This window comes from Nomascus leucogenys, chromosome 1a (assembly GCF_006542625.1).
Source record: "Nomascus leucogenys isolate Asia chromosome 1a, Asia_NLE_v1, whole genome shotgun sequence".
Classification (NCBI taxonomy): domain Eukaryota; kingdom Metazoa; phylum Chordata; class Mammalia; order Primates; family Hylobatidae; genus Nomascus; species Nomascus leucogenys.
In genome coordinates, this window is record NC_044381.1 from 33,086,906 (window position 1) to 33,113,370 (window position 26,465).

A 26,465-nucleotide genomic window follows, 5' to 3' on the forward strand; every position below is an offset into this window, starting at 1 on the left:
CAGTTTTCAAGTCAACCAGTCTGTGTAGATTTATTTCCAGGAATGTGTTTGCGCAATGCCTCCTGTCCTTCTCAACCATACCTTTCTCCAGACCCAGTGTATCCAGAATCCATGGCCAATTGGAGTTCAGCAAAAGTTTGGCTTCCATTTAGCTCCCCCTCCAAATAAGTTTATAAAAGAGGAGGCAAGATTTCATCTCCTTTCTGGATTGTACACATAGAATACATCTAAATTTTAAAAGCTATATATGTAAAAAATGGTGTGTGTCTGTATCATATTCAAAATCTAGTTCATGTATTATTCTGCAAGGAAATACATCAAACAAATTAATCATGAGTAAACCTAAATTTAGCAGTTTATCCTTATCTTAATGAATACCTAAATCCTGTTTGCGATATTGACTCAAATGACTCAAGCTTTCTCCTTTTTAATCTCGTTGAACTTTTAGCTGAAATGCACCAATCTGCAAGAACACATTTCCATGTTTGAATCAGGAAAGGCTTGGAAGAGATTAGAATGACATTATATTTCATTTTGCCAGTTGACACCACAGGAAGAACTATTTCAGCCAAACTAATCCCTTCTTGTCACACTTAAACATTAACCTCAACCCCAAGGTAGACACATACTAAAATTCAGAATTGCATCCCAGGAGGCCTTTGGGACAAATTAATTTTTGTTCTGTAAAAGGCACCACGTGTCATGTTTCATATCAATTTACATTTATTGAGTGCCTACTGAGTGACAGGTGCTGTGCTCAGTGCTGGAGACTCAAAGGTGAGTGAATAAGACATGCTTTCTTCCTTTCAGAACCTTGGCCCCCAGTGGGGGAGTTAGCAACATGAGGTAAGTCCTGAGATGGCAGGATCACACAGTGCTGTCTGTAAATTGCCCCAAAGCACTGAGACTCTAAGTTATCCCAATTTCCTTAACTTCTCTGCAACCTCTTTTGCTGAGGACAACATGATCCAACAAAAATGTCTCCTACTAACAAAGAGAATGTTTGACACAAACACTTATTTTCAGAAACAATTGTCTTCCAAAGCACTTGGCTTGTCCAAAGATGACTTACCTTGTTGGCAGCCCCTTGCCACACCTGTCTCAAAAAACAAATCAAGCTGAACCCAAACAGTTTCATTGTCCACTCCTCCTTGCTGACAGAAGCTTGCTGATCTGCAAATGGAGAGAGGACCGGGAAGGTCACAACTTGTCCTTGCTCCCTCAAGGTAAGTGTCATCCCTTAAAGCTTGCCTCCTGCCTCATTGCCTTTCCCAAGTCTTGTGCCAAGTTGGTGCTTCTTCATATCTTAACTTCATATCATATCATAACTTCATATTGAAGTTATGCATATCATAACTTCATATTGAAGTTATGCATATCATAACTTCTCTATAGCTGATTGTGAGTTGGATCTGGTCTCCTGGAGTTCCCCTCACAGAATGACTAGAGCTCACCCATCACATGATGTGAGAGTGCCCTTCTTTGAACCCTGCAGAGTTTTTAACTGAAGACCACATATTTCTTCCACCTGTTCTTGTCAGTGTTTCCATAGGGACCCACAGGCCTGAGAAGACACATTCCTTACTTTTAAAAATTAACTTGTTTAGACTACCCATACTGGTATTGGCCAGAGTCCTCAGACTGGCTCTGAGGACAGCTGACTAAGCTGCTGCTCCAAAATGCTGGAATATGTCATAATTCACAACCATTGTTCATAACTGTTTGACTACCCTAAACCTTACCTTCAAGGATTCTCTTATCTGTATGAACTAAGCAGAATAAACTGAACAATAAGAGTGGGCTTGAAATCCAATTCTTAATTAATTAGAAAGCATGTATGAGCTAAGAGTTTCTTATCCCTTGCCAGGAGGGAAATGGGAAAATTTGATTTATATGTGAAAATTCTGCTTTTCAGCTTTCACTTGCCAAAGATAGGACAACTCAAATGAAAAGAAAAAATGATGTTATCCATTTATTTTCCCAAAAGAGATGTTTGGAATGCTTTTTTACATTCTCTTCATACCTGGGCAGAGTTTGTGCTGTAAATCTTGCAAGCTGGTTTCAGTGCAAGAGATGGTTACAGCATTAGGACGCATTCAGTGGCAAGTAACAGAATCTAGTCTCCCAGGGGCTTAAGCAATAATGACATTTAATTTTCTCACCTGGCAAGGGGTCTGTCTGGAGAAGGCAGTTGCAGCAGTGCAATGAAGTGATCTAGGATCCAGATTCTGTCTGCTCTTCTGTTCTGCCATCTTTTGCCACCTCAGCTACTGCAGCTTCAAATATCGTGTCCTAACAGAGCTGCATTCCATGGGAGTAGGAAGGGGCTGGGATAAAAAGCTTCCTCTTGTAAAGTTCTCTGGTTGTTGTTTTGTTTGTTTTCCTCCTTCCAGGAAGAGCAGTTTCAGAAGGTCTCCCAGCAGACCTCTCCTTTTGCTTCATAGGGCCAGAAATAGGCCACATGCCCACTCCTAGACCAATCACAGGCAAAGGAAAACAGAACAAGCCCAGCTGCAATTAATTCTCTTGGGGCTTGGATAGGGGCCCACCTTCTATGATCTCAGTGGCTCCCTACCCACCACCTAAACAAGATGGGGCTTTTGTTGGCTAGGAAGAAGAGGCACATAGATAGCTCTTGGGTAAAATGTGAACAGCAACTGCCCTGTTGCTGGGGGAATTGATCAAGATTTTTAATACCCTTTCTGCTCATGCCATTTTATTTAGAAATTGAAGTAACATGGAGATTTATTTTAATATGGTCATATAGTTAAGTTAGGCACATTACTGAAAATATATTCTAGCTGCTGCAAGATTAATTGTTTGAAGATATCAAAGGGCTTTCAGAGGCATAGCTTCTTAGATTCCTGGCGGCCCATAAGATTGCGTTTTCTTTCTCATATGATAGAACATCTGAACAGCTGAACATGAAACATCATGGAAACAATAAGATCATTGTTGCTACTTTCAAGGAAGTACAGATAATCAAATTCAGATTGGACATGGGATTGACCAGATAGCAACGGAAGCTTGTGCTTATTTTCAACCTATTGTGGAATTGTCTTGAATTGTTGATTTGGGGCCCATGAAGAGCTTTTTATTTTTTTGAAAATAAATTCACAATTTTAGAAAGTAGTCATATGGATTTTGATGTATAGTATAAACCATGCTGTAAATTTCTGAAGCTCTTTTTGGCATGCAAATGTTAATACATCTGCATCAGAAAGTATTTTCCTGTCCATATTCAGTTTCAAGAAAAAAACTATGATAATGAAATTAAATTATGTTCTCCAAAAAAACACAGTATCCCAGAAAAGATATAGGGGGGGGTCTTACATGAATCCCAGGAGATCCTGAAATTTCTTTTTTTTTTTTGACGGAGTCTCGCTCTGTCGCCCAGGCTGGAGTGCAGTGGTGCAATCTCGGCTCACTGCAAGCTCCGCCTCCCGGGTTCACACCATTCTCCTGCCTCAGCCTCTCCGAGTAGCTGGGACTACAGGCGCCCACCACGACGCCCAGCTAATTTTTTGTATTTTTAGTAGAGACGGGGTTTCACCGTGGTCTCGATCTCCTGACCTCGTGATTCGCCCGCCTCGGCCTCCCAAAGTGCTGGGATTACAAGCTTGAGCCACCGCGCCTGGCCGATCCTGAAATTTCTAGAGATTTGAGCAATATGTGACGCTTTACTCTTCAAGAAAGGAGTAAGGATGAAGATAGGAACTAAAATCATTCCTGCCACCTGGAAACAGAATTGTGACCTCTCCCTAATGAAATCGATCCGACAGCTCAGTTAGCACCTAAAGATGCCATGTGTCGCCAGTCTTTGGATGTAAGCAGTCATGTTAAGATTAAATAATGCAGAGTTTCCTTTGTTGATAACACTCTTTCTCAAGCCCCAAAAGTCCTACTAAATATTTCTGGGAGTGTGCAAAAAGCTACCTTACATATATGTACGCACAAAGAAGTCTGCTAGCTACAGTCATTACAGAGCATCTATTTTATCTTTCCTGTTCTGGCTCCACACTGCCTTGCAAAGTAACTGGAAAGGCCTCTCTTTTACCCCAACTTATAGTAGCTATTTTGAAACCACCAGTGCCTATGCCAGAGGTACTATTTTTTAATGCTTCCCCAAATATCAGTTCTCCAGGCTAGGGTAGACTGGGGCAGCAAGACCCAGTGTCTTCTCAGTGGCTTACCATGATAAAAGTTTATTTCTCGCTGACGCAAAACCTAACAGAGATCTGGGCAACCCTTTAGGACAGCTGTTTTCCATGAAGCCTCCCTGGTCAACTAAGCAGGTTTAAATTGATAACTTGATGGTGGTTACTCACTAGCTCTTTGCTTCAGGCTGCAAATGCTGGAACTAATCAATATGGCTCTACTTTAACTGCAAGAGAGCTAAAAAGTGCAGAGAGGTTCATGTATATGAAAAGGGAGAAGAACAGATTTTGGTGAATACTAGTGATATCTACTTTACAGGTCAGTACTTGGTCCTGGGGGAAAGTGGAAACAATGACCCTCTTTCTAACTGTTGCTTTGTTTTGTCACTTGATCTTCCAATCAGTACGGCTTACGTCCAGAATCTCAAAAACTTTCTCATGAGTACACTCTATTGTAGGCTCCAACACAGGTCAAGGGTGGAAGGAAAGGCTGTGCCATCTTTCCCATTCTATCTGACTCGTGTGTGTGTGTGTGTGTGTGTGTGTATGTATGTCATTATATATATGAGTCATTATATATATATATAATATATATGTATGAGCCATGAGCCATTCTCTCTGACTCATATATATATATTTCATGACAAATTTACATACACCCTCTTTCCCCATTTTTTTCCATCCTCCTTCAAACAATAACCAACTTGTTTATTACTGTATTATGAAGTCTTAGCCCAGTGCCTGGAATTCAGAAATGTGCTAACGACTGAATGGATGAAAGGATGGATTGGTTGATGACTGGGTGAATGGATAAATGATAGTCCTCTCTATCCATAGATGATGCAACAAAGGGAACCTGGTTTCACTATCTACCCTATGAACTTGTCCTGTTATCTTGACCCTAGTTGTAGTCCTTCTGGCTTAGATACAATTTTTGCCTCTTTTTTCAGCTCCCTTTGGATGGAAATTTTGTTTAAGATTAATTATGTTAGTGTCAGGGATTCAGTTTAGGAACTGAAATCCTACCATTCAGGGATTTCTAAGTAAGGAATATGCACATGAGAATAATACCAAATAGAAAATAAAATATCTTTTTATTAACTAAGCACCCATTTCTCTCCCAGGGCAGAGGCCTTTGTTAAACCAAATCAGATTATACCATGTAGGTTTGGAATCCTACGGAAGGTTTCCCTCACTTCCACCCTGGGTGATGAAAAGGTCTGGAACAGACCAAATACAATTTATGCACATAATACATAAGCACAGGACAGAGAACGGCCACACCCTTTCCCAGTGTGCTGCAATAAATGGCCTGTAATTGCCAATGAGGGAACATCAGCTTAGAGACCTTGCCCTCTAGTGAAATGTGGTTTGGTAATTGCCTTGTGCTTTGAGTACTTGAGTAATTCCTCCTCCCTCTGGAAGAAGCTAAAAAGTAAGGAAGACAGAGGGGACGGGGGTGGCAGAAACGCCTCTTCCTCTCCAGACCAAAGTGGAAATGGGAGGAGAGCTGGCTTCTGCTCTTCTTATTCATTTTGAATGGAATCTTCACCTCCCCTTTGCCCAAGCCCTTCAGTCCTTTCTCCAGGATCACATTCATTCTACTCCATGACAAAATGACAGTTTTGTCCCCAACCTAGATCTGTGTCCTCACTCTACTATGTGCTTCCTGGAGGACAAGTTCAAACTCGAGGTTTATAACCACACTTTTGTATAAAGTTCTTCTTATTTTTAATATGAAACTTGCTATGCACTAATACTGAAATCAATATGAACTTTATTTTGCCAACACATGGATTTCTGATCATGTGGTCCACTATTGAAAATTCTTGGCAAGCTTATCACAATGAATAGCCAATAGCTAGATTCTGCTGCTAAGCTAGTCTTCATCTCCTTAACATATTTGCTATAAAATAAAAAATCCATAATAATGAAAAAATTGGGGAGATGGGGAAAGACTATGAAGGGTTGGCATAATATAGGCAGTGTGGGAGGGGAGACTTTGGATGGGGCAAGAATCAATATTCCCCTTTCTGGCTTCTTTCGCTATCTCCCATTGCCTCCCAATAATATGCCATCATTTCTCCCCATTCACCGTCACTTCTGCCAGCCTGAATAAGTGTAAACAGCCTCTGTCTGTGCCATAAATAACCTATTGTGATAGTTCTCTGTTAGACTAACACAGTTCTCCTTCGTTTCCCATTAACTGTGCTATTTATTTAGTAGTTCTGTCAACAAAATTTTAGAATAGACAAATAACATAGACAATGCTTCAAAAACTCGTCATTACTGCAGAATCTTAAAAATGAAAAGAAAAACGAGGGCAATTAAAAAACATAAGTAGTGATTACAAACACGCCACCAGAGAATATTGTGGAACAGTGTCTCAAATGATTAAAGAAAAAATTGACACAGAAATTCTTCAGTTTTCAGGGTGGCAAATAAGAAAAGGAACAACTCACTGAAACACGAAAACTCTCTCTGCTTGTAGGATAACAACTGGCTGAAATCGGTTGGAACCATTATGGCCAACTGGAGTCTGTGTAGAACAAGCTTGCTGACATCACAGCCTGAATTTCCACTGCATGTTTCATACTAACTTCCCCCAAATTTGCACATGTATTCCATGAGGTAGCATGAAGAGATAACTGCATGCCAGAGGACCTTCCAGACCTCCCCTTTCCTTCTACCAATCGGGGTAAATCCCAGAATCAATCCCCTAAACCTTCATAAAAGTATTGCCTTATAGCCAGCATGAGCAGATAGATTTGAGTTGGACTCCTGTCTGCTTGTTGGTCGACCTGCAATCAAAAGTTATTCTTAGCTGGGCACGGTGGCTCACGCCTGTTATCCCAGTACTTTGGGAGGCTGAGGGGGGTGGATCATCTGAGGCTGGGAGTTTGAGACCAACCTGGCCAACATCGTGAAACCCCATCTCTACTAAAAATACAAAAAATTGGCTGGCCATGTTGGTGGGTGCCTGTAATCCCAGCCACCAGGGAGGCTGAGGCAGAAGAATCGCTTGAACCCGGGAGGCGGAGGTTGCAGTGAGCTGAGATCATGCCATTGCACTCCAGACTGGGCTACAAGAGCGAAACTGTCTCAAAAAAAAATAAAAAAGTTATTCTTTTCTCAAAAACCCAATATCATCATAGCATTGGCTTCTAGCACATTGGGAAACGAGCCTCTTTTGCTCAGTAACAATGGCAAATAAGTACATTAAAGGATGCTTAACATTATTAGTCATAAGGGAAATGAAAATTAAAACCACAATGAGATACTACCACACATTCATTAGAATGGCTAAACCTTTAGGAAACTGAACATACTGAGTGTTGGTGAGGTTATATAGCCACTGAAACTATTGTACAGTACAGCCACTTTGAAAGACAAATAGGCAATTGCTTGAAAAGTTAAACATATACCCACCATTTGATCAGATCCAGCCATTCGGCTTCTAGGTACTTACACAAAAACAATGAAAGAAAACATGTGTCCATATTAAGACTCATACAGCAATATTCATAGAGCTTCATTTGTAATAGCCCAAAACTGGAAACCATTCAAATGTCCATCTGCAGCAAATGGACAAACAGATTGAGAATACCCATACCATGGAATACTACTCAGCAATGAAAAGAAAAAACTATTGATATGTGCAGCAATATGGATAAATCTCAAAATAATTATGCTGATTGAAAGAAGCCAGATTAAAAAAAAGTGTGTATGATATCATTCATGTAAAATTGTAGAAAGTGCAAACTAATCACTACAGTGACATGAAGCAAATAAGGGTTGCCTGGAGATGGGGATAAGGTGAGGTGGGGTAGGGAGGAAGAATTTACAAAGGTGCATAAGAAAACTTTTCTGGATGATGAATATGTTCAATGTCTTGAATGCAGTGATGGCTTCATGAGTGTATACACATGTTGAAACTTACCAAATGTTATACTTTACATATATGCACTTTATTATGTCAATTATATCTCATAAAGTTGTTGTTTAATAAGACTTTTAACAGTGGTTTTTGCACTAGCCAAAGATGAAGGAACCGGCTTGTATCTTTCCATTAAGTTTCAAATTACTCTCCAGGAAGCTCCCTTGAAAGTGTAGGTCAGTATAGCGGAGGGGTGAGCGTGCTGAGTCACCTATCACCCCACTGTGCTTTTATCCACTGGTTTGTCTATAGTTTCTCTAAAGATTTTTTTCCAAAAAGACCAGGCTTAAGGGGGAAAAAAATGGAAAAGACTTTAAAATTCACTGGATCTTTAATGCCTACTAGCTGTAACATTTTATCAATCTAAGATTCTATAAATGAGGAATTTTGTAAAATACTGTCTTTTCTAACTGAAGATGCCTTCAATTATAAAAGACACACCATATCCCTAGTTCTCCTTAACAGCTTTTTAGGGGAAAAAAGCAAAAGAAATAAGAGTATACTTATTATAAGATGCATTTCAATTTCAAAAATATTCAGAAGTACGGTTTTAGAATACACATTCCAGCAAGTAGTCCTAGAGTTTTGGAAAGGGGTGGGTGGGATCGGCCTTCATAAACTTAAGTTGCCTGAGTTGTGGTCTCAGCATCCGGGCTAGTCTCCTTCCTTTAAAGAAGAAGCAATACACTAAAACCCTAAACACTGGATTCAGCACTAGTTTTTTTTTTCTTTTCCCAGGCTTTGTAGATGTTGAGGTTATAGCCAAAATCCCATTTAACTCTTAAGAATTTAAGCTAACTGTCATTCATTTATTTATTCACTCAACAAAAACTTATTGGGCACCTGGCACTATTCTAGAGTCTGGGGACAGAGTAAGAAACAAGACAGATAAGAGTCCCTGACCCCACAGAGCTTACATTCTAGCAAGAAAACAAATGTTTAAAAAGTATACAGATAAAACACAATATGGGTCGGGCATGGTGGCTCACACCTATAATCCCAGCACTTTGGAAGGCCGAGGCAGGTGGATCACCTGAGGTCAGGAGTTCGAGACCAGCGTGTCCAACATGGTGAAACCCCGTCTCTACTAAAAATACAAAAATTAGCTGGGCATGGTGGTGCGCACCTGTAATCCCAGCTACTTAGGAGGCTGAGGCAGGAGAATCACTTGAACTCAGGAGGTGGAGGTTGCAGTGAGCCGAGATCGTGCCATTGCTCTCCAGCCTAGGCGACAGAGTGAGACTCCATCTCAAACAAAACCAAAACAAAAAACACAATATGATTTCAGATTGTGATAAGTGCTATAAGGAAAAGCAAAGCTGCTTAAGGATGTAGAAGTTGTGTGGATTATTTCTGATAAGGTGTTATAAACACCTCTCTGAAATGACATTTAGGCAGGGATATGAATGATATGAACAAGTAAACTATATAAAAATCTGGAGTGTAGCATTCCAGGCAGAAAGCACAGCAAGTAGCATAAGTTCCTGAGGAGGATGTAGCTTGGCCTGTTTAAAGAGCAATAAGGTCAGCATGGCTGGGGTACAAAGAGAAAGAGGGAGTGGTCAGAGATGAAGTGGGAGAAGGAAGCTCTTTTAGGTCACAGTTAGGAGCTGGCATTTTTTTCTCAGTGTGATGGGAAGCTATTGGAGAGGTGACAAGTTTCTGAACCCCCCACTGAGATTCAGAAGAAACATCTTCTGAGCACAATATTGACATCAGCAGTCTTATCTAATCTCTACTACAAACGGTTAGATTCCCTCTATGAGCCACAAAAGATAAAAGCACGAAGAACACTACACTGTGCTAGAAATCAACGAAAAGGGTCGGTCACATGCTACAGACGGGAATTTTTGCAAGATGCTATACAGATGGGATTAGTCTGAAAAAGTGGCCAGTCGTATCTATTGCAACTCAGTCACAAGAAGGAACAGCTAACCAAGAAGTGGACCCCAGCAGAACCCCCCTATTTACTCAGGGGCTAGGGTCAGAGATGAGGGTGAAGCAAGAGATGATCTGGGGGTATATCTGGATCCCCCCAACAATTCTGGAACAGTTTACTTGATACCGGCAGTCATACCAAGCAGGATCCTTCAGTGTCATTTACCGCCAATGTGCCTTTGACAAGGATAAATATGCCTAGCAAATACCCAGGGTGCTACCTTGGCTGGTATCTAACAAGGCAAACCTTGCCATGCAAAGAATAAAGGCATAGACCCAGTTACTTTCTAATTACACAGCAAACAAAAAAATGAAGCTCTTTAGTATACAAGTGAATTTCCTAGCCACAACTACCTCAGGAACTGGTGGTTTCCACGCCATCCCCAGTTTGATTCCAAAAGTACCAAAGGAAAACAACTTAAAAATCAAGATTGTCTATATAGCCTTCATTTAGACATCACAAAAACTCTGAGAGATTACATTTTAACTTTCCATGTGAGGCAATCAGAAACTATCCTAAGCTTACTTCTTTAAGAGTGTGCAAATGGGAGCATTTATAGGTAATACAAAGAGATAAAAAAGAAGAGCATCAATCTATCAGAGAAATATCTTCCCATGAAATACAGTTGCTACAACAAACAAGAGAAATTTTAGAAAATTCCAAATCAAGTTTTTGCCAGATTCAAGAGGACTTTGAGCCAGGTGTGTGTGGCTCATGCTTGTAATCCCAATGCTTTGGGAGGCTGAAGTGGGAGGATCACTTGAGCCCAGGAGTAAGAGGCTGCAGTGAGCCATGATGATCACACCACTGCACTGGGTGACAGAGCAAGACCCTGTCTAAAAAAACAAAAAAACAAACTTCAAGAGGACCTTTAAACTTCAAATCGAGAGCACGTAGTCATGAAACAGTAATGAAAAAAAAATCTAGAACCATCTGTTGGTTGTAGTGAGTTTGAGAAGCCTGTCTGGGTCAAATTTCTTAATCCTATCCTGCCACCTCCTTTCAATACCTTGAAAAATGCCACCGTTTAGAGTATGTGCACAAGTGACAAGTTATGGTCCTGAATCATGATCTTATCTAACCTTGTGAGCTAGGCTGGACTGAATGTCTTGAGCCCAAATGAGTCCTCTTCCTGCCCATGGGGCTTCCTTCACTCTGGTTCTTCCTTAGTCTTCTAAGTGGAGGGAGCAACGTTTTTAACTGGGAGGAATAACCCAATGTCTTTCCATAGCACCAGCTTCACGGGAGTAAAGTAAGAAGCCATTCAATAGAAAATACATAACAAGAGAGAACTCCAAGACCAAGTAGCATTGGAGCATTTATCCTAACCCAATTCAACATATCTATCTACACCCTTCTCACTGAAGCACTAATACCATTCAGATATCAAAGGAGAAAGCCTTGAGCTCCCCCTAGAGGACAAAGCATTTAGCCAGTATTTCCTGATCTTAGCTCTCCGTAGGCTTCACAAGTCTTGCCTCCCCTTCTCTGGAAGAGGCACAGGGGCCTCTTACTGCCTTGGGCACACCTCTTTACAGCACTTACCGCATTGTGCTATTTGTTGCAGCTCATCATTCCCTTACACATGTGAGCCTCTTGACGGCAATCAGGCTGTCATTAGGTTTTCTCTTCTATCCCTTAAAATGGTGTCTGGTGCAAAGCGGGCCCTCGGCAACTGTGTTTGCTAGGGAAATGAAAGCATTCATGAGAAACAAAAAATATTAACATTCCTGGAATGTTAATATTTTGTCTTTCAGTGCTCAATTATTTCTCCTGCTTTCTTTTCTACTTCTTTACTCCATCATATGTTATAACTAGCAACTTACGTAGCCCTTGTTCATGCAATATGACACTGAATCCTACAATTCTATGGGAATAGAATTTCCCTTTTGCTCTTTCTAGAAAAGAAAACTGACATTCAAACAGGTGAAGCGAGCTGCTTAAGGTCACATAGCCAGGAAGTATTAGAACAAAGAAACAAAGCCAAGTTTTTCTGACCAGATTTCATGATCAACTAGGTGACTTTACTGTGTTCCTTTGTGTTTTTACCAGTTTTAGCCTTAGTTTGTGTGCAACCGCCACACATGCACACTGCATACACACTATACACACATGCACACTGCACATAAATCAGCAAAATGAAGATAACTTCTTCTGGCTCTCCCTTCTTCCTGCTTTATAAAATGATCACTGATTGTAAAGCATTCAAATAATATACTCATTCTCAAGCTTGATTGCACATTGAATCATCTGGGTAATATTTAAAATTACTAGAACCTGGGTTCACTTCCAGTAGTTCTGACTTAATTTGTCTAGAGTGGGCTGAGCATTCAGATTTCTCATAGGTTGTTAATGTACTAAATTGAGAACCACTGCAATACAGAAAACTGTAAATAATTTTTAAAAAATCTGTAATTCCTTGGCCAGGCGTGGTGGCTCACGCCTGTAATTCCAGCACTTTGGGAGGCCGAGGCGGGCAGATCACTTGAGGTCAGGAGTTCGAGACCAGCCCGGCCACCATCGTGAAACCCTGTCTCTACTAAAACACAAAAATTAGCCGGGAGTGGTAGTGCGCACCTGTAATCCCAGCTACTCAGGAGGCTGAGGCAGGAGAATTGCTTGAATCTGGGAGACGGAGGTTGCAGTGAGCCGAGATCATGCCACTGCATTCCAGCCTGGGCGATAGAGCAAGACTCAGTCTCAAAAAAAAAAAAAAAAAAAAATCTGTAATTCCACCACTCTGAGATGACCACCATAGTTAATATTTTGGTGAATTTATCTTCTCTTTATGTTGAAGCATACATCCAGTGGATAGCCTACAAGTTGTTTTGTAACTTAGTTTCTTTACCTGCACCATTTTCCTCACCTGTATGTGTGTGTATGTCTGTATATCTGTAGTGTGTACTCATATATACATTTTAATGGCTTTATAGTATTTCACTGTATAAAGGTAATACAATCACTTAAAATCTCCTCCAGATAGATAGATAGATAGATAGATAGACAGATTTTCTGTTAAAATCACTACTTCAGTAAACACCTTCATATATACTATTAAGCCACCAGGCTTGTTACAGCATCATTACCTAATCTGATTTACATGTTATTACAACATTTTCTCCTCACCTAAATTAAGAAAAATGAGAGAGGATGCAAGAAAGAAAGAAAAAAAAGATATGAAAGGCAAGTCCAGGAAACAGAAAACCCATCTCTCTTACAAATTTTCTGAGCTTATTTTGGACACACATTGGAATGATTCCCTTTGTTTGAAACCAGGGACGACCCATTTCCTAACTCTGATTTCCTTGGAGCCCTTTTTCTGTAGCCCAGGGAGGGGTGAACATGAAGCAGCAAGCCAGGTATATTCTAGAGGCAGGGTCTCAGCAGGGTGTCCGTCAGCCACAAGAGGTCACTAGGGGGATTAAAAAAAAACCCTCTGCTTCCCTGAGCAAACTCTCCCAGGTGAATACACTAGTTTTCAGAGTGTGTTGGCAATGGTAGAAATGATGGGAACAGAGTGATCTGACAGGATACTAGAATTCTGAATTTATTGTAGACATTGATTTGCTGCAAGATGTAAAGAAAAACATTTCTTTTCCGAATCACACCACCATTGTTTTAGAAATTATCTTGCCATCATAGAAAAGGAGAGAGAAGTGGTTATGCTCATAGGCTTTGGAGCCTTAAATACTGAAATCATATCTCAGCTGAGTATTACCTTCAGTGAGTTACATAAGCTTCCGTTTCCTGATCTGGAATATGGCCACAATGAATGATGATACCTAATACATGATATAAGCCTGCAAAATGCTTGGTACATGTTAAAAGCTAAATAAATAATAGTTGCGTTTGTGTCTGTGTTTGATATTGGAGGAGAGAAGAGTTTGGTTTGGGGCATTTTGAATTGGACATGCTGTTGAAATAGCAAAATAGAGACAATAGCAAGAGCAGAGGGAAACATTTGTGGTCATATACTGCTCATGGGGGTGTTAACTAAACATAGGGACATGGTCTCTTTGTCATACAATTGGCAGTATGTTTTGAGAACTAAAAGTGTTTTCATTAGTCAGGATGCAAAGTGTATAAAAGGGACCTCAAAATACAACAGTTTAAACTAGGTCAAAATTTATTTCAATCTCATTTAACATCCAGTAGGCAGGCAGTCCAGGGCTCTGCCACCCAGAGCTGGCTTTATGAGGGTTTGTCTTGTGCAGTCACACAGAGCCCCACAATCAGAAGGGCCCAATGTGTAGCCTAATACTCTGCTGCTGCCATCTCAAAATTCTTCATAATTTCACCTTTGAATTTGTATTTTGTAAGTCAAATCCAACGGGACAATGAAGCATGCACATAAACAGAGGAATACACAGTAGGTGCATCTGTCCTTTCTTCGTGTGACACCTGTCATTCACAGTAGGTATATCATGTCATGCCACCATGTTTGAATGTAGTAACAGCAATGCTCTCTGACCACAGAATCCCAGTGGACCCACGATGCATGGGAGTTCGGAGAGAATCCAAGTGAGTACAAGTTAAGTGTGTTATGTCTATGACTAAGAAGGGTCTGGGAGAGAGTACTGACAGATATCAAAAGGCCACGCTTTCCATTCAAACTAGACTTGCTTCTGTTCCAGAAAGAAAGCAATGGCATTGTAAGAAACGTGAACAACCAAGGAACCCCACCACATCCTTTATTACTTGTGCTACTTCCCTGTATCAGCCAGCAACTTACTTTGAAAATAACACAGAAAGGGAACAATAGGGTAACCTGTAGTTCCTTTTCCTGTCAGTCCTTCCTTACTCATCAGTAGGTGGAAGGCAAAGCATGTTGATAGAATATATTTTATCAAGCAGTGAAATAAAAACAGTTGAATTTTTTGTGTATGCATTGTTCCTACTCTTCTGGTAAGAATGAACTACATATGCATGTATGAACCACAAAATACAGATTGTAATTTTTGTGATTCGACACGAATTAAATGCTCTTATATTTACATTTAAAATGGGTGTGGCACAATATAAAAATGAAAATTTATACCGATTTAAACTTTTAGTTTTCTTTACTTAAAACAACATTAAAAAGTAACAAAAATCCTATAAGAAATTAAAATAAAGGGCTTGGAAGAAAGATAAACTTTATCTTTGATTACCTTTAATGGCACCTCCCCCCTCTTTTTTGAACAAGAGGGCTTATATTTCCATTTTGCACTGAGCCCCACAAATTATGTAGCCAGCCCTGCTGTATTTTCCACTTGTGGGTTCTGTGTCTGCTTCAGCTTTTGCTATCTTCTCACCAGTAAAGAGCTGGGGAAAAAACAATGACAGGGAATTAAAGCATAACTCTTTTTGTTTGTTTGTTTGTTTTTGTTTTTTGAGACAGTGTCTCGCTCTATCACCCAGGCTGGAGTGTAGTGGCACGATCTCTGCTCACTGCAACCTCGCCTCCTGGGTTCAAGCAATTCTCCTGCCTGAGCCTCCTGAGTAGCTGGGATTACAGGTGCACACCATCACGCCGGGCTAATTTTTGTATTTTTAGTAGAGACGGGGTTTCACCTTGTTGGTCAGGCTGGTCTTGAACTCCTGACCTCGTGATCCTCCCACCTCAGCCTCCCGAAGTGCTGGGATTACAGGCATGAGCCACCATGCCTGGCAAAGCATAATTCTTTAATGGGCCCACATCATTTCATTACACTAACATCCCACTAGCCAGACCTGTCACACAGGCACATCTAGCTGCCAGGCTGGCTATATAGAAATATCATTAACGAAGTAGCTATAGACCCAGCTAAAACTCTACTACTTTAGAAGGGGAAAATGGATATTGGGGAACAATTTGCAGCTGGCCACAGAATTAATTCAATTTGATCTAATATTTCTGGTGCTAGAAGTTTATGAATGAAAAAAGTAGAAGTGTCTAAAAAGCTTTACCTATAAGGTTATTCATTGCATCTTTATGTATAATAACAGCAAACAATTAGAAACAGGCAGACTTCCAATAACAGAAGTTGGTTTGTTACAAGAAAAACTTGGGACTTTAATGTCCCCTCCAAACTGAGAAGGAATGAAGAGACCAAAGAATGACTTGAACGAGTCCAGCTTAACGAGTAGATGAGTTTATTAGGACTTATGCATAGGGCACTCCTGGATGGTGGCGGGACAGCTCTAGAGATCCACACCACCTCCCATCTCTAAACTGCTTTTAAGCTATTTTCTGGCTCTTTGCCTGCTGTGTTTGAGCAATGAGACTGTTTTTCTTGGTAGGTTCTCAGATACTCTCCGGGATATTTGGGTTTTCAGGGACACTTGTTTAGTTCTCTGCAGGGCATCATGACTGTGAGTCACTGCCCAGTCTTCAGGGTTCAGGCAGCAGACATATACCCTTAAGTATTCTGGTGGGGGACTTCTCACACTACCAGTCAAATAAATAAACGCATATATATTTGACTTAGAATATTATAGACCTATTAAAAATTACATTCTCAGATATGGTTTTTCTATGATTATGTCATAGGAAAATGTTCAAGATGTAATGGAACACAAAAAAGCAGAATGCAAAACCCTACATATAATGCAATTTAGTGGCACTTTTTCAACTATGGGGGTAGTGTCTGGGTTTATCCAGGGATCAAAAGGACAAGACTACAGGCCTCACAGGGTAAGTTTCTCATGGCATGTGGTTTGAACTACAGCCCTGCAGCATCATATCTGGATTTTATTTATAGGCTCAGAACAGATACATTTCTCAGGGTGAATCATCTTAACCAGGATCATAAGATAAAAACATAGATCCAGAAGACTAGTTATTCATTTACAATGAGGTATAATAGTGACATAAACTGTATGTGTGTGTGTATATATATGTGTGTGAGAGTGTGTGTGTGTATTAGTCCATTTTCACACTGCTGATAAAGATATACCCCAAACTGGGCAATTTACAGAAGAAAGAGGTTTATTGGACTTATACTTCTGCATGGCTGGGGAGGCCTCACAATTATGGCAGAAGGTAAAAGTACGTCTCACGTGGCAGCAGACAAGAGAAGAAAGAACTTGTGCAGAGAAATTCCCCTTTTTAAAGTATCAGATCTTGTGGGACTTACTATCACAAGAACAGCATGGGAAAGACTTGCCCCCATGATTCAATTACCTCCTAACAGGTCCCTCCCACAACACATGGAAATTCAAGATGAGATTTGGGTGGGGATGCAGCCAAACCATATCATTCCACCCTGGCCCCACCCAAGTCTCATGTCCTCACATTTCAAAACCAATCATGCCTTCCCAACAGTCCTCCAAAGTCTTAACTCACTTCAGCATTAACTCAAAAGTCCACAGTTCAAAGTCTCATCTGAAACAAGGCAAATCCCTTCTGCCTATGAGCCTGTAAAATCAAAAGCAAGTTAGTTACTTCCTAGATACAGTGGGGGTACAGGCATTGGGTAAATACAGCCATTCCAAACTGGCCAAAACATTGGGGCTACAGGCCCCATGCAAGTCTGAAATCCAGCAGGTCAGTCAAATCTTAAAGCTCCAAAATGATCTCCTTTGACTTAATGTCTCACATCTGGGTCAAACTAATGTAAGAGATGGGTTCCCATGGTCTTGGGCAGCTCTGCCCCTATAGCTTTGCAGGGTACAGCCTCCCTCCTGGCTGCCTTCATTGGCTGATGTTGAATGTCTGCAGTTTTTCCAGGCACACTGTGCAAGCTGTCAGTGGATCTACCATTCTGGGGTCCGGAGGATGGTGGCCCTTTCTCACAGCTCCACTTGAGCTGTCCAGGAGGGACTCTGTGTGGGGACTCTGACCCCACATTTCCCTTCTGCACTGCCCTAGCAGAGGTTCTCCATGAGGGCCCCACCCCTGCCGCAAACTTCTGCCTGGGAATCCAGGCGTTTCTATACATCTTTTGAAATCTAGGCAGAGGTTCCCAAACCCCAATTCTTCACTTCTGTGCACCTGCAGGCTCAACACCACATGGAAACTGCCAAGGCTTGTGGCTTCCACAGTCTGAGGCAACAGCCCAAGCTGTGCATTGGCCCCTTTTAGCCATGGATGGAGTGGCTAGAATGCAGGGTACCAAGTCCCTAGGCTGCACAGGGCAGGGGGGCCCTGGACCCAGCCAGTGAAACCATCTTTTCTTCCTAGGCCTCCCGACCTGTGATGGGACGGGCTGCCGTGAAGACCTCTGACATGCCCTCGAGATATTTTCCCTTTGTCTTGGTGATTAACATTTGGCTCCTTGTTGCTTATGCAAATTTCTGCAGCTGGCTTGAATTTCTCCTCAGAAAATGGGATTTTCTTTTCTATCACATTATCAGGCTGCAAATTTTCTGAACTTCTATGCCCTGTTTCCCTTTTACAACTGAATGCCTTTAACATTACCCAAGTCACCTCTTGAATGCTTTGCTGCTTATAAATTTCTTCTGCCAGATATCCTAAATCATCTCTCTCAAGCACAAAGTTCCATGAATCTCTAGGGCAGGGGCAAAATGCTGCTAGTCACTTTGCTAAAACATAACAAGAGTCACCTTTGCTCCAGTTCTCAAAAAGTTATTCATCTCCATCTGAGACCACCTTAGCCTGGATTTCATTGTCCATATCATTACCAGCATTTTTGTCAAAGCCATTCGACAAGTCTCTAGGGAGTTCCACACTTTCCCACATTTTCCTGTCTTTTCTGAGCCCTCCAAAGTGTTCCAATCTCTGCCTGTTACCCAATTCCAAAGTCATTTCCACATTTTCAGGTATGTTTTCAGCAGCACCCCACTTTACTGGTATCAATTTAGTGTATTAGTCCATTTTCACACTGCTGATAAAGACATACCCAAGACTGGGTAACTTATACAAGAAAGAGGTTTAATGGACTTACAATTCCACATGGCTGGAGAGGCCTCACAATCATGGCAGAAGGCAAGGAGGAGCAAGTCACGTCTTACATGGATGGCAGAAGGCAAAGAGAGAGCTTGTGCAGGAAAACTGCCCCTTAGATAACCATCAGATATCATGAGACTTATTTGCTACTATGAAAACAGCATGGGAAAGACCTGCCCCCATGAATCAATTACCTCCCATCAGGTCCTTCCCACATGTGGGAATTCTAGAGGAGATTTGGGTGGGGACACAGCCAAAACACTGTGTGTGTGTGTGTGTGTGTGTGTGTGCATATCTATGTATATATAATTATATATATCATCCCATATATATGATATAAATATATAGAGATGATAATACAGCATGGCCAAGGAAATTTCAGTCCAGCAAAAAAATAGATGGTTTTATTCTTAAGGAATTTTCCAAGAGGATTTTTTGAGAAAAGCAGCCAGAGTGAGACAACAACTACATTTCTTAGAGGGTCTTAACCTCTCTCTGTAAAGAATTACAGACAAATGGAGGCATAGAGCTTCTATGTCCTCCAGCTGTTTTCAGGAGCCCTGGTGCAGCTTGTGAGCAGAAATACTAGTGTTGGCTTCAATTTCCTGTGGAGAAGAGATGTGGTGTGGCACAGGGAAGGAATACCGAAAATAATCTGTTCTAAAGACTTATCTGGGTGACCTTTGGAAGAGATGAAAGGGAGGGCTTGAGATAGTGAGAGACTCTGGAGTATTTATGGAGTGAAAAATCAAAGAAAAGTGGGTATAAAGAAGTGTTACTGTGCTTATGAATCTGATCTTTGTTAATGTCCCTTGAGAAACACAAATATGCTTTTAAATTATTTTTTCATTACTTTTGATTACATGACTTTGCATGTGTTCATGGCAGGACTGAATTCCATGGGACTTTGGTTTATAATCAAGTAATATTCCAAGGATACAAATGATATAAAGTAATTAATGATATCAAAATCTTCATATTAGCAGTGAAAAACAAAAAAATTATTTGTAATGGCCCCAAAGACTTTGATAATACTCAACATCTGTTCTTTTTTTCTTTTTGACAGATGAAACATTTAAGATATATATATCCACTGAAAAAAAATTATTAAGTACCCTTAAGATGGCAGTCTTCAAGCTGGGAGTGGTGGCCCGAGCCTGTAGTCCCAGCTACTCCAGAGCCTGATGCAAGAGGATCACTCAGGATCACTCCTGAGCCCAGGAGTTTGGGGCTGTAGTGCACAATGGCTGTGTCTGTGAATAGCCACTGCACTCCAACCTGAGCAACATCGCAAGCCCCCAGCTCTAAAAAAAAAAGAAAAAACAACAACAAAAACAACAACAAAAACAAAAACACCTGCATTCTTCTCAAAAATAATTTTGAGAGACTATATACATTTTTGCATTTTAAATGAGTATCTATGTTTCATTATAAATGTAAATAATTCCAAAGGATGACATATCCAGTGTGTTTTAACACTGGTGACCCTTTTAAGTACAAATCATGGAATCTTAAACAAGATAATTACATGTTAAAATTCAGAACATTTACATTATTCGGTTCCATATCCCTCACAGAACTTTATGTAAATGTAATATATTTTTAGGCTTGGAAGTTTTATTGATAACCATATCATACTTCTCTGCAACAAACTAAAAACTTCCTGGGTTTTCTATAACCTTAGAGGTCCAATACTGAACTGCACAACACTCTTGTCACTAGCAACGCGTGGCTAGTAAGCACTTGAAATGAGATTAGAGTGACTACGGTACTACATTTTTAATTATGTTTAAATTTTAAAATTAAAATGATTTTCTAATTTTCTCCATAGAGATCTTACCTATTTGCTAGGTTTATTTATAAATATTTTATGCTGTTTGATGATGTTGGAAATGATTTTTATAAAGATGCATTTTCCGTTTGTCGTTGGAGATATTTATATATGTCTGAGCACTTGTTCTTTGCCTGGTAATATGTTGCTTTAATACGCTAAGGTGACACATTTTATTGTACTTGTAAGGTTAGTTCAGCAGACTGTGCTGTTGCCCAGAATTATGGTTACTTACGAACTATACTTTTTAGTAAGCTGCCTGGAGACATATGGTTTTTATGTTGCTATTTCTCTTTTCTGGAACATCCGTCTGGGATTTGCACAGGACAATTGTGCTTGCTCTCGGAAGGTCACATGGATTTGACTGTGGCTCTGCTCACTGATGCGCAGCAAGTGTTGGCTCCCACCGCCGCCAGAATCCAACTCACTGGACACCGCTGCCTCTTCGGCCACCAGGTACCCGTGCGCCTCCTGGTGACGCGTTTAGTGCGGGCATCGGGGACTAGCAAAGGGTCAGTCCCCTCCCTGTGGAGCTCTCGGTTCTGTGCGCTTCGTTCCTCCTTCGCAGCCGCTTGTTCCTGACTGCAGGACACAGCGGCCGCCCTCTTCCCACGAGAGTGACCCAGTTGGGACAGGGTCCCCGCCCTAGCCCTGCACCCTCGTCCCGGCCTAAACAGCCCACCTCGGCATGCCCCACCCGGCTCTGACTGTATCCCCGCCTCCAACCTGGGCCGCCAGCACCTCCTGCAGGCGCCCGGCGCCGCTGCCTCGCACCGGCTGGAGCAGCTGCGTCCACAGCGGTTCAGCTGTTATTTTAATGTTTTAAAATTGTCAGTCGCCTGCCTGCCTGCCTGCCTGCCCGCCCGCCTGCCCGCCTGCCTGCCCGCCTGCCTGCCCGCCTGCCCGCCTGCCTTCTTTTCTTTTCTTTTTTTTCTTTTCTTTTCTTTCTCTTTCTTGCTTTCCTCTCTTCTCTCTTTCTTCTCTTTCCTTTCTTTCTTTCTTTCTCTTTCTTTCTTTCTTTCTTCTTTCTTTTCTTTCTTTCCTTTCTTCCTTCCTTCCCATCTTTTTCTTCCTTTCTTTCTTTCAACTTTTTCTTCTTTCTCTCTTTCTTCCTTTCTTTTTCTTTCTCTCCCTTTCTTTTCTTTCTTCCTCTCTTCTTTCTTGTTTGCTTGCCCTTTCTTTCTCTCCCTCGCTGTCTCCTTCCTTCCTTCCTTTGTATCTTTTTACTTTCTTTTTTTATTCTTTCCTGTTTGTTTGTTTGTTTGTTTGTTTGTTTGTTTGTTTTGAGACAGAGTCTCACTCCGTTGCCTAGACTGGAGTGCAATGGCGTGAGCTCGGCTCACTGCAGCCACACCTCCCGGGCTCAAGCGATTCTCCTGCCTCAGCCTCCAAGTAGCTGGGGCTACAGGCATGTGCCACCACGCTTGGTTAATTTTTGTATTTTTAGTAGAGACAGGGTTTCATCATGTTGCCCAGGCTGGTCTCAAACTCCTAGGCTCAAGCTTTCCTATAATAAAAAAATAGATTTTCCAACAGCATTAATAGGTTAAAAATGTAATAAGAAAATGTCCAATTTAACATAACAGAAATCTTCTTAAAACAAACTTCAGAAGTGCACAGGGCCAGTTGTCAAAAGAAATACAAACATTTAGTGAATTATAAAAATTAAGATGTGAATAGAGAAGCATATTATTTTTCTTGATGGCAAGTTTCACTAACATATCAATTATTTCCTAATTTGTTTATAAGTTTAGTATAATTTCAATCAAAATATCAAATTGGGAACTTCATGAAATCATTCTAAACTGTTTAAAAAATTAAGAGGTAATAAGAGCAAGAAATATTGGAAGGAGATTGTGAGGAATATATTCTTTCAGATGTCTAAATGCATCATAAAGCTACAATCAATAAAACAGTGTTAAGAATAGCACAACTATTCTTAATTTTCTAATCAGATGGGGATCTCTGAGCACTTCATAAAGAGCATAGCCTATGAAGAGATTACTGGACAATAGCCCGAGAGTAAGTTGAATAGATCTTTTTCTGATGATGACCTTCAGACAAATCAGATGGTGTCATACCAAAAGCACACAAATGCTATTCCTCCAAGATGATTCCAGTAGGAAAGGTGTAGGCACAAGCATTTAAGGTTCTCATTCTTGATACCTCTGAGATCATTCAAACTAGGTGGACTGCATCTTCTTCAAGCAATCTTCCCCTAATATTTCTTTGCAGTGATTGTTTGCTAAATCATTAGGGAACTTGACGCCAAGTTTATTTTCCTTTGCTGTGGAATAAAGATATGTGTGTATACACATATATATATATGTATGTATGTGTGTGTGTGTGTGATTCATATATAAGATACATATGTATATAAACAATCAAGATAGGTGAAAGAAAGGGCCTTTCAAAGGCCAAGGGACACAAAGGCTACTTCCATACTTTTAAGTTTCCAGTAAATATAATAAAAGTGAAGAAATGGCAAAACCAGAGTTACCAAAACTTGTGGTATAAATTGGATTTATATGTTTAGTAAAGTAATGCTTTGAATCCATGCATGAAGCAATAACTGTGTAAAACTCATTTGGTGATAACATCCAAAATGAATATTAGGCCTGATATGATTTGGATGTGTGACCCCTGCAAATTTCATTTTGAAATGTGATCTTTGATGCTGAAGGTGGGGCCAGGTGGGAGGTATTAAATCATGAGGGTAGATCCCTCATGAATAGCTTAGCACCACTCCCTTGGTGATGAGTGAGTTCTCGTGCAGTTAGTTCACTCAAGATCTGGTTATTTAAGAGTCTGGGACCTCCCCCTGCTCTCTCTTGCTCCCTCTTGCCTTGTGGTATGCTGGCTCCCCCTTTGCCTTCTATTATGACTAAAAAGCTTCCTGAGGCCCTCACCAGAAGCTGAACTGATGTTGGTGCCATGCCTGTACAGCCTGCAGAACTGTCAGCTGAAATAAACCTCTTTTCTTTATGAATTACCCAGTCTCAGATATTCCTCTGTAGCAATTCCTTTTAGCTGTGTCCCCAGTCAAATCTCATCTTGAATTGTAGTTCCCATAATCCCCATGTGTCATGGGAAAGACCTGGTAGGAGGTAATTGAATCATGGGGACGGCTACCCCCATGCTGCTGTTCTCATGATAGTGAGTGCATTCCCATAAGATCTGATGGTTTTATAAGGGGCTCTTCCCCCTTTTGCTTGGCACTTCTCCTTGCTGCCACCATGTGAAGAAGGACGTGTTTGCTCTTCCTTCTGCCATGATTGTAAGTTTCCTGAGGCCTCCTCAGCCACGCCAAACTCTAAGTCAATTAAACTTCTTTTCTTTATAAATTACCCAGTCTTGGGTGTGTCTTTATTAGCAGCGTGAGAACAGACTAATACACAACCCAGATTAACACAAAGCCTTTCTTCATTGTGAAGCTCAGACTCTCCCCTAGCATTGGTCTGATGAAAATTAAGGAGCCAGACCATTCAGCCTCTACTCAGCAGACAACAACACACGTGTGGAAGCTGAAACAAGCATTGTTTTACTCTGTTTCAAAAATTGTCTTTACTTTATTTCAAATGAGTGCCTAAAACACCAGATTCTTACAGTCTGTATATTACTAACTAAGTAGCTCTAGTCTTGGCTAGATTTCCTACATGCCTACGATAAAAACATTGATACATACCTAATTTTAAGCAGTGTTATTCTTGATTTTAGCAAGCAAATGTGTAAGTGTCTTTTCTCGTGTGGGCTTTGAGTTTTATAACCCAGTTTAAAGAGGGTGGATGTCTATTTAAAAAATATCTTCAGGTTCAAAATCTCCTGTACCTTCCCTTGCCTTTCTTCCGGGCAATGATTAGCTAACTAACAAGGCCAGTGTCTGTTCTGGTCATGTCTAGCTCAAGAAAATGAAATTACATCATCTGAGTATAAAGGAATGCTTGTCCTTTGTTAATTCTTCTCTGGTGTTTTCTTGTCTATTTCACCCCCAAAGTCACAGGGCAAAGGGGCAGGAGAGAAAACAGATACACAGAAGGACTGCTTCTCATCACAGCTCAGCATCCAACTCCATCCTCCATTTCATACAAACAAACACACTGTGAGTTCTATCTCGGAGTGGAAACACTCTACACATTCCCAACCTGTTTGCAGTTTCCTTATTTTGATTCTTTCCTGCAGTATCAGAGGAAAAGAGACTGCCTTTTCTCTGAACTCATTTACAGCATTCCCCTTTGCCTCTCCTGTGGCCTCACAACACAACCTTGGAATATACTTAAAAGAGAAACTAAAATTGTGATGCAATACCAAAAGTACTGTTTAAAGAATATGGAATGTGTTAAAGGAAGAAAATAGTTTTTGTGAGTCAACTTGTTGCTAGCAGAGCAGACAGCCCTGTCAATAGGCCAGTACATTGATCTGTTTGGAAATATAAAGTTTAAAGGTGAGTTGAAGACTGCTGCCCAGGGGAGAAAAAGTAACTCAGATCTCTGAGTGGAATCTGTGAGTAAATAGATGAGAAGGAGAGATGAGAAAGGAGAGAAGAGAAGCAGAGTTTGAAGCAGTGAATGGAACACACCATACATGGTATCTCATACATGGTGGGGTATTTCAAAGGACTTCTACAAATAAGGATGACTAATGCTCAATTTTGTTTATTTTCTTTCTTCTTTTTCTCTTCCTATGATCAGTTGACAGGATTAAGGCTCAGTTTTAAATTGATCTATTGCCACCATGTAATTCCCATTTCTCTTTGTAAACTTTTAGTTATGTCTACATAAAGGCTTTTTGAAAGTGAAATTTTTGTTTGTTTGTTTGTTTGGGGGTTTTATGGAAATCAAATAAAGGGAACCAAATTTCCCATCATGATACTGGCAGGGCTGGCACATGGGTCTGCTGTGATGAGCCAGGTACTTGACTGAACTGAGTCAGTGAAATGAGAAGCTCTGAGCCAAAGTGACATTAATATCATAACTCCCTTGGGAAGTTCCCCCAAATTAGGGGAAGGCATTGAACTTTCCGGAAGTTGTAGAATGAAGATTTGAGCCAGCCCTTTCTGGATCTAAAAAGGCAAGGAGAGCCCAGCTGAGATCTGAGCTATACATACCTATGTGTGATCCTGCTTTCTCTTCCCTATTAGACCTGAGTCAAAAGCGACCCTCACTTTTGCAGAATCTCTATAGGCAACTTCCCTCATAGGTCCAGGATGGATAAGGGAGTACATGCATCTTGAGGACGAAGATGTCAGAGACTGTGCCTTTGGGGTTGGAGGAGGGGAGAGGGCACTGGAGAAATGACTGGCAAATTTACCTTCACACACTGTGAGCAAAAGGTAGCTGCTTGTTTTCTCTGACCACAACATCCCAGAATATAATTATTATATTTTTACTTATTCATTTACTTAACAGCTGTGTGAGACATAATTTGCATATCGTAAAATTCATCTATTTAAAGCACAAAATCCAACGGTCTTCAGCAGATTTACAAAGTTGAGCAAGCATCTCCACTATCTAATTTTAGAAAAATGTTGTCATTCCAAAAGAAACCCAATGTACATTAGCAGTTACTCCCCATTCCCTCTGCCCTAACTGATCTAGGCAATACTAACATATTTTCTGTCTCTGTGAATTTGTATATTTTAGATATTGTATATAAATGGAATCATACAATATGTGAGTTTTTGTGCCTGGCTTTTCTCACTTAGCATAACGTGTTCACGTTTCATCCATGTTGTA

At 40.7% G+C, this 26,465-nt stretch overlaps 1 protein-coding gene across 5 annotated transcripts in view; it reads left to right on the plus strand.

Moving 5' to 3' along the window:
• Positions 1-26,465, plus strand: part of ALDOB (aldolase, fructose-bisphosphate B) — a 51,244-nt gene that overhangs the window by 1,596 nt on the left and 23,183 nt on the right. Inside the window, exons 1-2 of one of the 5 annotated variants that reach the window (XM_030827634.1) lie at positions 1,167-1,226; positions 21,059-21,189. In XM_030827634.1, coding sequence (XP_030683494.1) covers positions 21,116-21,189 — 74 coding nt within the window. In that variant the 5' untranslated portion in view covers positions 1,167-1,226; positions 21,059-21,115. Of the gene's footprint in view, positions 1-1,166; positions 1,227-12,741; positions 14,555-16,645; positions 16,689-21,058; positions 21,190-26,465 lie in introns of those variants that run through there. The other 4 variants (XM_030827688.1, XM_030827588.1, XM_030827737.1 and 1 more) reach the window with 4 other exon arrangements.